We start from the raw sequence: 12359 nt of genomic DNA, 5'->3' as shown, positions 1-12359 counted from the left end.
TTTTTCCGCTCAACCTCCCTCCATCCACTGCAGCTGGAGCAAACTAAGTAGGCTACTGAATTATTCCTCTTGTACCACCAGCCCAAGTTTAGGTGTTGACCTGGCAATATGCTCCAAATATTCCAGCCCAGTTGGACAGAGAAACTATAAATTCAAATGCAGACCGACCGTTTGAGATAGAATTGGATAGTTAGGATTTCTTAAGCAAAGATACAATAGCCTATGAGATCTGGGATAGTCTAGGACAAAACCATGAGTTTAGGAATAGCTACTGTATTAAGAAGATAGGCATTTTATTAAGAAGATAGGCATTTTCCTTTAGATAGGATATCACCAACTATTTTATGAAGTGCACTGCTACAGACCTTGAGGGATAGGCAACTGTATCATTGTTGTTGTTACATTGTTACTTAATAAAAGTAATGAAATCCTAATAATACAAATAAAATAAAATAATACCTCTTTTCTTCTTAACGATTTAATAGAACTCTAAAAGTATCCCTGAAACAGTAGGATGGGGAGTTGAACCTGTGACCCGTGTGTTACAAGTAGGTTGGGGAGTTGAACCTGTGACCCGTGTGTTACAAGTCTGCTGCCCTAAACAAGTCTGCTGCCCTAACAATTGTGCCACTTGGGCAGCCGTGTGTAGTTGTGCCTTGAATTGAATACATTTGTCATGGGTGGGTAAATACAGGTTGAAATGAAATAGTCCTCACTGGTTTGGTGCTATTTATTGATTGTATATTTAATGTTGTTACTCTGACTGCATCGTTGAAAATAGGGGTTGAAAATGTGGGATTTCTGAGTTTGGGTTTGAATCTAAAGAATGAATGAAGTCTGATCAGTTGGTAAAATGATAGCCCCTGAAATAACCAGTTTTATGTAGGCTACTGTCTCTGCTGTAGCTAATCCAAAAGAGCAAATTCAGACCGGTCAAACTGAGAAACATAGCCCACATTAGGCTATAAGCAATGGCAACCAGATAGTCAGAGAAGCCTAGTAGCCTACTACACTGTAGCAGTGCTTTACTGCCCCATATATAGACATACATACACTAATAATAATACACATAATAACCCTGCTGATAGGAGAGGAGTAGCAGGGGATGCGCGCTGGCGTTTAGCAGGCGCTCCCATAGGCTGCAAGCCATCGCTCGCAGGGAGGAGGACCGCTTAAGAATGAAAATAAGATACCCAATGAAGCGTTGTAATGGAAGAAAAAAATGCAATTTTACGAGAGTTTTTTTTTCCTGTGGCAAAGCCCAGGGATGATTATGCCGGGTGTGCACGAGTGCGCGCGTGTGTGTGTATGTGCAGCTATAATGTGCTTCTGTGTTTGCGTGTGCATGTGTGTGTCAAGTGGTGTGGCTGTGCACGTGTGAATGCGTGTGTGTGTGTGTGTCACTGCGTCTCCCCGCAAGGTCACCTCCCAGTGGAGTGACTTCAGGCTGATTTACATCACGGCTCAGTATGCAGATTTACTGATGAGGCAGCAGACGCTTCGTGCTTCGCTGTTTTGGATTGCAACACGGCGCCCAAGCCCTCAGGGTGCCAATAAGATATAATATTTGAGGTGGAGATATTAAAAGGCACATAATTCGACCCACATTTTTGTGAAGTAAACCAAAAGAGTTTTGGGTCTTAAGTCATTTGCATCCATTACAAAACAAATTTCTTAATTGGGCACTGATTGAGTTACACTCGCATCCTCGTAGCATATTTAAATGTAATCACATACCCATCTGGTTCAGTGCATTTCACCATGGGATGCAATTCCCCCTAAAAACCATCGAAAAAGCACCACATCGTCGCAGCAAATAGTCCCTGTGTTTTCTATACAATTGCACAGCTACCATTCAGTGTTTCGCATACAGTCCTTTACCTGTTAATCCGTTATACTCTAAAGGAAGGAGCAAACAACATCAGGAAGCTTGAGGCATGGAGAGACTTAGAAGAGAGCGTGTCCCTTCATCTCCACGCTGCCAGAAATAGCAAGTCATTAAGCCAGCGGCAGGTGATGGGCAGATTAAGAAGGCTCTGCGCTGGCAGTCCCCTGATGAAGACACTCCATCATACATAGAGTAGCCCTCTCTCGAGCCCCAGCTTACTCTCTCTCTCTCTCTCTCTCTCTCTCTCTCTCTCTCTCTCTGACTTCATCTCCCTCTCTGGCTTCCTTTCTGAAGCTCAATATCTTCCTCAATCTCTTGACCGACACAGAATCCTCTGAATGTTGCTCTACATTTGCTTTGACTAAGCTGTTGTATACAGCACCAAATTGCAATCATAGGTGTGCGGAAAGTGTTCCGTCACAAAATGGCCGCCAACACGTACTGTACAACTGAGACTACTACACCTGAGGTAGTTCATGGTTACTCCCTTACACTTTGTAAACAAAGGGACCACATGCAATTGAACTCCATTGTGCAGTACATTATCATAAAAAGAGAGCTGGAGGACAATTAACTGATTTGTTGTTTTCGTGTTTCCTGAATGCTGCACTGTGGTTTACAGAGCTGTCAACAAGACTCCGAGAGTGCAGTCCATTGTGAATTCATCGTTAATATTCCATTGGAAGAACGTCAGTCATAAGTAATGAATGGCTTCTGCATTTGCAATTGATATGTTGGGTCATCAGGGTTGCATCATGCATACCATATATGCACCCTATATGCACCCTGACATCAGTAAAACCATATATGCACTTTAGTGGATTCTTTCTTAAAGACCAAAAGTGTGAAAAGTGCAAATAACATTCAATTATGTAATTGGGTGTTAATTAAAAATTCATGATACGGTTAAGGAAACTAGATATTGGATACAACATTGTCATTCACCCCCCCGTTACATAATATATTGAAATAATCTAAGCAGTTCTCTTGAGACCTCGAGCAGGACACACTCTTACTGTAGCAATTGATTATGCACATAATTGGCAGAGAGTGTGTGGAACTGGTTTTGCGGATCCAGCTAAATGGGAGGAGATGGATGGAATTGAACATGTGGAGAAGACGGGAAAGAGTTGTTTGCAATGATGACAAGATGATGCAGATGATGAAGATGATGCAGATGATGAAGAGATGATTGCATCGTTGCATACTCAATGCACTGTGATGTTACCCTGTGTGCGTAAACTGCTCTTTGCGGGTTTTTTTCGTGGACATGATTCGATGAACGTTAGGAGATCAGGATCAATCCATTCGCAGATTATTGCATTTATCAGTACAGCAATTTATGTGACATGAACAATGTTCCCCTCATGTACAAATCCAGGCCCTTGGGATGGTCAGAGATTATGAGTAACATTAGGGAGTAAAAGATGCAATCGGTGCTGGATTTTAGATGGCAGATAGCGAGCCAGAGGATGTGCTGGAGCCACGGTTCCTGCTGTTTTGCTAGGAAATGGACCCTCTGGGATTCCATAGTTGCTTTCTGCTTAATAATCCAGATCCTTTAAGTCCCCCTTGTCCCATTTCAGTCCTTTGATTGCTCCATGTATTTTTACTACTAGGTATTAAATTTTCATAATCTGACACAATACTCATTGTGATAAAACACTATAACCCCCAAACATTACTCATATGTATGCATATGCATGTGTGTATCTATGTAAGGTCAGTGCACATGTGTGTCAACAGTAAAGTTCCTCACATGATACTGGGCTCGGGTCAGATAGATTACCAGGGCCACAGGAAAAGATACACCATCCCATCAATTGACTGGGAGAAAAATGACATGTTCAACGATGCTGAGTAAGCGTTTTATTGCGAATAAGGTATGCCTGACGGTGGCTGTATTGTGTGCGTGTGTGTGAGTTTGTGTTTCTCCGAATGTGTGTCCATGTGTGCGCACTGGTTGGTGTTCCAGCTATGGGGTTATTATCCAGAGGCTCAAAGGACAGTTATTCACTTTGCTAGGTCGCCATGCATCATGCAACATGACCTCTGAAAGAGATAATTCATTCAGCGATAAGCCCAACAAAGAGTGGGTGAGAAAACAGCCCTGTCAGCAGCCGTGCAGATGGCAGAGTTTGATAGGCGCGGGCCAGCACAGTAATCAATCTGCATAGACAGACGCGATGCTAGGCAAGGCTGTGGGAAGCATTGAAATGTCCTTGTTTTGGCTTCACACAAAAAAACTTCAGCCAAGTGATAGCGGACTCATAGAAAGCAGACTGAGCCACAGTGTTAAATGGCCAATGCAGATCGACACAGGGTTTGAGCAGGTATGCGTTCTTATGAATGTCTGTGCTTACTGCACTGTAGCTTATTATCCAGCTGTATCTATAATACTCTACGTCAAAATACAATGTAATGCTCAATATGTCATTATAGTATGTCCAATATTAGATCAGTTACCATGGCAGGGATGCATACTAAAGTTAAAGTGAACTCATTGTGAAGCTCCGTTGGTGTCTGTCCTCCTCGGTTTCTCCCCGGATTGGAATTTTCCCCGGCAACAGAGTGACACGGAGGATGCGATATACGATACATCTGTCTAATTCCCTGCTTATCAACTCGCCATCTGGCTCTGAATCAACATTAAAGATAGGAAAATGGTGTCACTGTCAATCACACTGGAGTCTCTGAGGACACAGGCGGACTCGTCGTTGCACGTCAAAGCAACTGCAATAATGTGTTCTGTGCGTGGTTTGAATAGGACTTTCTCAACTTGAGACTTTCTCTTTTTTTTCGCTCTACATCTTGGTTCAACCCTATTATAAAGAACAAACAGTTAGACCTGATACAGTCTGCCCAAGTTCATCCTCTTCTTTTATGCTTTGGAGTTTGGCAAGTGAGCCAGTTAAGACTCTGGGATATTTGTTTGAAGATACTGCCAAGAGTTTTATTTAGTTCTTCTTCTTCTTGATCTCCTTCTCTGTGTAGCATCTCATCTGGCTTCTCGGAACCATGAAAGTTCTCTATAGCAGTGACAGTCACCTCGTAATGAGTTAATGACGATAGGAAAAGGACTGGAAAGTCAATCCTCTGTCTCTGAAGAGCACTTTCTTTAAAAACTAAATACAGATGGAGTGCACCTAAAAGCTCTACTGTAATTATCCTCTCTCACATGAGTTTTGGGGCTGGAGAGGGATGGCTATGGAGGCTTTTATACTGTAATGGTGGGTGTTTTTCTCCGGCAGGGAACGGTACACCAGGATCATTCGAAGAAAAAAGCCCATTAACATCTCACCTCTCATAAAGGTTTTTGTTTTTATCGAGTCTTAGAAGCATATATATATATATATGCTATGCTTAGAGGTTTATGATATGTTATGTTATGTTATGCTTAGAAGCATATATATGATATGTAACACTCCATCCATCCATCCATCCATCCATCCATCCATCCATCCATCCATCCATCCATCCATCCACCCATCCATCCATCCATCCATCCATCCATCCATCCATCCATCCATCCATCCATCCAATATCTGCTATTAAAAGCACAGCAAGCAGTATCTGCAAGTGATGTATTTTGGAACTGAGAGCTTCACTAGAGACGTGGTTCATGCTCAATGACTGTGTTATTCCTTTTCTAGCAAAGGAAAAATGAATGCTTTGTAACGAGGGATGTGAGTAGTCTAATAAACTTGATATAGTCGAGTCACGTGTATGCATTTTCCTTCAGGATTTAAATAAACAAAAATAGTTTGATTCTCTGACAATGTTCTGTCTGATCTTACCTCCCTTTTACTTCTTAGACACAAACATACGAACACAGACAGACCGACAGACACACACAGCAGGTCCCCTTCTCTTTCCACTTTCCTCTCATCTGGGTTGTGATTCTCTGGCAGGTGACGGAGACACGCACCGGCCCACTGGGATGCAGCAGCTATGATAATCTGGACTCCGTGAGCTCGGTCCTCCTGCAGAGCCCTGAGAGCAAGCTTCATCTGCAAGGTAAACACCACCAAACATACACTACCAGGGTGTTCACACACACACACACCATGCTTTGGGTCCAGACTGGGTCAATATATCACTCCAAACTCCCCTAGAACCATTCAGGAAACTAAAGAGAATTCCCACTCCAGACCCATTCAGAATTAAAGGACTTCCTGTATGGTTTTGTTTTGTGAATGAACTGGGAGACGCAAGATTTACTGTGACTAGGTTTCCTGTCCATAAAGACAGTATTTTCAATTCTGTGTCCGCAAAACACTTAACCCTAATTTCAGCTGTGCACTCTAAATTAGAAAAGAGAAGATCCGTCTAGACTTGATAGAAGCTGAGGTTTGTATACTAAATACTGTAATATCATGAACCATGATGTGAACTATTTATATATGTGAGCTCAAACACTCCACTGACACTTAATGTGTTCCTTTGATGTACAGTATAATGTAGCATCAGACTACACTGGGAATATACTGGAAGACACAGTGTGTGCAGTGCTTTTATTTCAGTCAAAAAGTAGCATGTATGATTAGTTAGAAACATTAGTTGAGTTGCATGTTAAATAAAAGGTAATCGGAAAAGGAAAAAAGGCAAGGCAAGGTTTAGTAGTTGTTGTCTTGTAGTTACTTTAAAATGCCTTTATTTAGACTGGCATGCTGACTGAACTCATGTTCAAAAAACTTCTTAAGACACACATGTTCAGGCAGGCCTTCGGCCATCTATAACGCCTTGCTGCTCGCAATGTTGTTTTTTTCTGTTCTGTGTCGTTTTAATTTTGTCTCGTGTTGTATTGCCATTTTAATTTATTACTGTAAAGCACTCTGTGCATCCGTGCTGTGAAGAGCGCTATATAAATAAAGCTTACTTACTTACTGACACGTTTCGGCATGAAGCTTTCATCAGGGTGAAGGTGAAAAGTAGCTTGGTCTGTTTTTCTGTTTTTGATTATTCAGTTACCCTTCTGACCAAAGAACACCTTCCACTGACTCATATTTGTTCATCACTCATGTGTATCTATTAGTACTTTCCTTCTTTCCTTTTCTCATTGAATACAAAGTGCTTCAAACTTTTGCACTCAATAATGTGATATGAAAAACAACATTGTTTTGTTTTATTTTTCCCCCCAACTAAACTGACACTGTAGGTCACACCATATTTAAAACAAACCTGTATGAGGAGCATTTGCAATTATCTGCTGTGGAGGGAGATCAAATTTAGTTCACCAAAAAACAAAATGATTTTATTTTTGTAACATCTGAAGCAATCGCTAAGCATGAAGCACCCAGTTCTACTTAACAAGAGATGTCTCCCACAGGGAAAGAGTGATGCAAGCCTTTGTTATAGTGCTGACATTTCAACACACGCCATCACCTGTCAATGTAAGTGGTTTACCTTTGGTTACAAAAAAGAAAAGAGGGGGAAAAAATAGTTTGGCTAACTCAGAAATATTTCCAGCTGTGCCTCTCCGTCTCACTCCTCCCAAAGGGATCACTACAGCTCTTGATTCAGAGTATCACTATGCCTGTCATAAAATACCTTTCAAGTTCCCTCCGCCACTTGCTCAAAGGACTCTATACTGCTAGGTCTTTATGCAACAGCTTTATTCCCATGCATCAGGCATATTGGCCCCAGTGCTTTGAATAATAACGTTTTTTCGTCATCCTATTGATATGTGACAGCACCTCCACCACCACCAGACACTGGTTATTTAATCTTTCAGCTTGATTTGATGGGATGGAAACGAGTTTTGAAATCTGCTCTCGGGTGCCTCAACGTTTGTTTGTTTTTATGTGGCCAAGCACAAAGTGTGAGGCACCCTTTTGTAATTGGTAGTTTTATTATTAGGTGGGCTAGCTTGTTGGTTTGCTGGTTTGTTTTCAGACATTTAGAATTTTTCGAAAAATGCTTAAAATATTTCTCCTCCTAGGAGGTTTTACGTTTTCAAGTTGCAAGTAGAATAAAAAAAGCCACAATGTCTTTCACAAAATTGGAGAGAGAGAAAAAAAACTGTATTAACTGTAAACTTTGGGCTTCCAGTTCCCCCAGTCTTCTATACATTAATTCCGTAGATGGCTTTGGGTTTACAGTGCCCCTAGTCTTCTATACATTATATACACTCATTCCTCAGAGTACTGTAACTACAGTCAATCACACAAATGAAGCCCAACAATGTTATGTGCCATTTGACCCCAGGCTCTATAAAATAGCAAAATAGAATCACCCCTCACCCTCCTCTGGCAGTGAACATAGAAGAAGAAGTGCGCTGCTTCAACATCCCTCCCCTTCATTCTGTCATAGAATTTGAAGCTGTGGCCTTGGGGTCTAATACCCCCTCTGTATGTCGAGGTCTAAACATGTGTGACTGGAGAACACACAGATGGCCCAGGCTCTGAGGTATTCACCACTACACCTCACCATATTAGATAAGAAATGACATAACCTTATGATTTGAAGGTTGTGTGTGTTATCAAAAGCCCTTGTCAGTTTTAACCCGCATGGTGGCATGAGCATGGTGGTGGGTTAAAACCAATGACACCAATGCTAGCTTTGTAGAGATATGGTGATTTGAGCGATTCATCTTCTAGGAGAGGACCAGTTCCTGTCTCCCCTAACCGCAATTACAAATGAATTCTCCGTATTTACAAATGAATAAGGAAAGGTCACTTTGAAGGAACTGTTGGTCTCATTAATATAATTGAGATCCAATTTCTCCTTCATTCTACTCCACTGCACACACGGCAATAAAACTGATGACTGTGTGGCGGGTAGAGATGGGAAAAAAAACAACAACTATTCTATTATTCGAAAAATACATGAATAAAAGACACATGGGATGACAAATTACTAGAACACTCATTTCAATTACTTTCTTTCATCCAGAGGGCACTTAGAAAAATATATTTTTGGAGAGAGTAGGCAGACTGGAAGGAGCTAGGATAATTACCATCCAATGGGGACTGGGGTCTGGCCGCTTGGAAAACTCTTTTCTCTCCATCCCATTAGTTGAAAGAAATGATTAAGGCTGATTCTCCAAATTTCTAAGAAAAGCACTTTTGACGGCCACCCGCTGCTCACACAGAGAGACGCCATCGATTTTATGTCCTAATGGATTTAACCCTTCAGGAGATGCACAAAGAAAATCTGTTTGTATCCAAAAGCCGAATAAATGTCCTCCATCCTATTGATGTGGTTTTCCATCCACACCGCTACTGATGGGCCTCTGCAAAATGATTCAAGAAGAGAGGAATAAAAGAGTGGTCTTCTCAAACTATGTCTGGAGAAAGGAGTCGGCTGGCCATTTGAGTCTCATCAAACTATGTCTGTTCTTGGGCCATTTAATGAAGGTTCACTGTGTGTCTCGAATGCCTGCTGACCTTTTAACGGACAATTACAGAAGGAGTGCGGAAAGTGATGGCATTTGAAGTACAGGGAGGAGCAAGGAGCTACCAAGACTGGCCAACGTGAAAGATCACGGATCAGCCACCATTCTTTAGATGAATATGCAAGTGACATACCCGATATAGTATGCTCTCCTATATCATGTTACAGTACACCCGCGTTTCACTGTTAGCATAAGCCAGTAACTGTACAGACCAGACTATTTCAGTGTTGTGTTACCAGACTATTTCAGTGTTGTGTTTCTGTGTCCGCGCCGCCTCAGGGTTACGAGCGCACTGTCGGGCTCGTATTTTTCAATAATGACCGGCTGGCCATACGTTATCCCGCACGGCTACTTACGTTCTTTAACGTCATATATGGTACGAGAGTGCTGCGGCAATACCGAGGCGCTTGCGCTGAGGTATGTACGCTGTACTCGAGTTATATACCCGTTATATAATTGACCATAGAATGTGTGGATTGCACAATCAGATTAAAGTATTTCAGAGCGCTGTGTAATAATGTCATAATGTTTTACACAGTATTGTCCACCTGGAGCGCTAGCTATTGAATGTTGGTCTGGTTAGCCAGGAGATGGAAGAATCCCCTCAGCTGTCCGTCACATCATCCGGGGTGAAATAAAAGCAGTGCTGCCCAGGGCCAGACCGAGCTGTGCCCAGGCTCCCTTGGCCAAGGTCAGGGCCACAGGTCAAGGAGGTTAGCTGGAGAGATCATTACCACCAGAGCGGAGCCAGTGGGAGAGATTGAGGAGAGATGAAGGGTAGGGGGTGGAGTTGCTGCATCCAAACATTGCGCTATCTCTGGGGAGGGCTCTGCAGGAGCCCGGTCCTGGTGCCGGCGGGGGGCTAACGGAGAGTTTGTGGCCAGAGAGACGGATCATTGTTCAGGCTCACCGTGTCCGCAAGATGGAGGTCACGACAGTGGGGAGATGAGCCGTGGAGAATGGATCTCTTTCTCTCTCAGTCTTAGTTTTTTCTCTACTTCTCTTCCTTATTTCTGCCTCTCTCTGCCTCTCGGTCTCATGTCTTTTTTACTTGCTGCGGTCTTTCTCTTGTTTTCACCTGTTCCTTATCACTCTCTCACTGAGATTTTGCTTCAACTTGCTTCAAATTATGTTCTCTCTGTTTCTATCGCTTTTTCTCTGTCCCTCCACCTTCCATGTCAGTTAGTTTGTGTGGTAAGAGGAAGCCGGGGCATGGAACAGAGCTAAGTTGCACCAGCGATTTGCAAAGTCTATGAATCATAAGAGATCATGACTTCGCTTTCTTAGTGCTTGGTTGACATTTGGAGGGCAGGAATCATCATTGATGAGTTAAGCTCTGCAATTAAATAAAATAGCATCAAAGGAGGTTCAAGTGATTTCTAACCTCTAATAAAAAAGACTGATACGATGCCCTATTCTAAAACACCATAAAAAAGATGAATTGATCATATTTAAGTAGTGCATGGGGTCCTAGCCAGATATTAAGCTATGTTGATACCTTATGAAGAAAATTAATAAATACACACCCTACCTCTTATGTAAGCGATGCAGTGACAAAATGGTGCAACTATTAAGTCATTTCTTATGAATGTGGATAGGGAAGTATCTAACATTGAGAGGGTTGAACAATCCGGTCCTCCAATGCAATAATTTTCACCAGAGTGTACGAACCCTCTCTCTCAATTTTAGATTAGTATATGCCTTTGGGTCGGCACCTCACCAAACAAGGTGTGCATTTTCTTTTCTTGATTAATTGCAGACAAGGAAGTCTAACATTTTTAGCCTTCAGGGCCACACAGGTGTGGACAAGTTGCACTAATGGTAAACCCACTCCATTTCCTTCATTTTAATTAAACTCATACACCTCTCTCTCTCTCTCTCTCTCTCTCTCTCTCTATTTCTCTCTCTCTCTCTCTCTCTCTCTCTCTCTCTCTCTCTTTCTCTGTGCAGTTTGCATAGTGCATTCAGGCCCCAATACTTTATATACCCCAAATTATATAGAATCAACATATTTCATCCTATCAAAGGTGGATCCCATTCAAAACGTTTACAAAGTAAACACTACTGGCAGCCATTACCCCTCCTCTTTGTACTAACTAGACCAAAGAGAACTGAGACAGACATGAAAAAGCCTCAGCAGAGCTATAGCCCCAAAATGGGTTCAAGCAGCCTTTAAATCCTGTAATTATTAACAGAAAGCAATGAAGACCGTGTGTAGCAGTGAGCTTAGTCATGGCCCATTCTGTTCTTTGACATAAACTAATACAAAACAACATTTTCAAAGAGACATGTTTTTTTTTCCGCCTGCCATGCTCTTTGTGAGCTGCTCGGGTCTGGAACCACAGATAACACAGCGGGGGGTGATATAACCAGCCCCCAAACGCTCACATATTCCACCAGTTTTCACTCAGATTCATATTGAAATGCAGACGAATTTTGACATCAAGGTAGCTACCTATCAAAGCCAGCAGACTGCCCTCCCCACAAGAGAAATTGCTGCCAGGCTCAAAATAATGGGCAAACTAAATGATGCCTAACGCTCCACCCCCCCACCCCCATTCCTCTTTCTTGACAAGCCTCTGAATTTGAGGTGACGCAGGGACACAATTTTGCATCGGACCTTTGTGTGTGATTCACTTAAGCTCTGCCGCACCATGCAAGAGAGTGCAGTTCAAACGTATCTGAGGGAAATGGTAGTGTTTTACCTGACATGGTCTAGGTGGAGATGTGATTCATGGTTAGTTTGTACTACAGTTTGTACTACAGGGGGCGGCTGTAGCTCAGTTGGTAGAGCGGGTCGTTCAATGATCGAAGGGTCAGCTGTTCGAATCCCAGCTCCGACTGTCCACATGTCGAAGTGTCCTTGAGCAAGACACCTAACCCCAAATTGCTCCCAATGAGCAGGTTAGCACCTTGCGTGGCAGCTACCGCCATTGGTGTGTGAATGTGTGTGTGAATGGGTGAATGAGAGGCCATTGTAAAGCGCTTTGAGTGCCGCTAAGGTGGAAAAGCGCTATATAAGTGCAGTCCATTTACCATTTACAGTTCTGAAAGTGAGAATGTTATAGGGATCGT

General features: G+C 42.5%; 1 protein-coding gene across 1 annotated transcript in view; it reads left to right on the top strand.

Moving 5' to 3' along the window:
• Window positions 1-12359, top strand: part of brinp1 (bone morphogenetic protein/retinoic acid inducible neural-specific 1) — a gene marked incomplete at both ends in the record, with an annotated part of 80943 nt that overhangs the window by 47591 nt on the left and 20993 nt on the right. The window contains one exon of the mRNA XM_084442748.1: window positions 5800-5905. Coding sequence (XP_084298874.1) covers window positions 5800-5905 — 106 coding nt within the window. The remainder of the gene's footprint in view (window positions 1-5799; window positions 5906-12359) is intronic.

The sequence above is a fragment of the Borostomias antarcticus genome (genome assembly GCF_949987555.1).
Source record: "Borostomias antarcticus genome assembly, chromosome: 8".
Lineage (NCBI taxonomy): Eukaryota > Metazoa > Chordata > Actinopteri > Stomiiformes > Stomiidae > Borostomias > Borostomias antarcticus.
The sequence above is the reverse complement of the archived record's forward strand: the minus strand, read 5'-3'. Positions and strand labels throughout refer to the sequence as shown.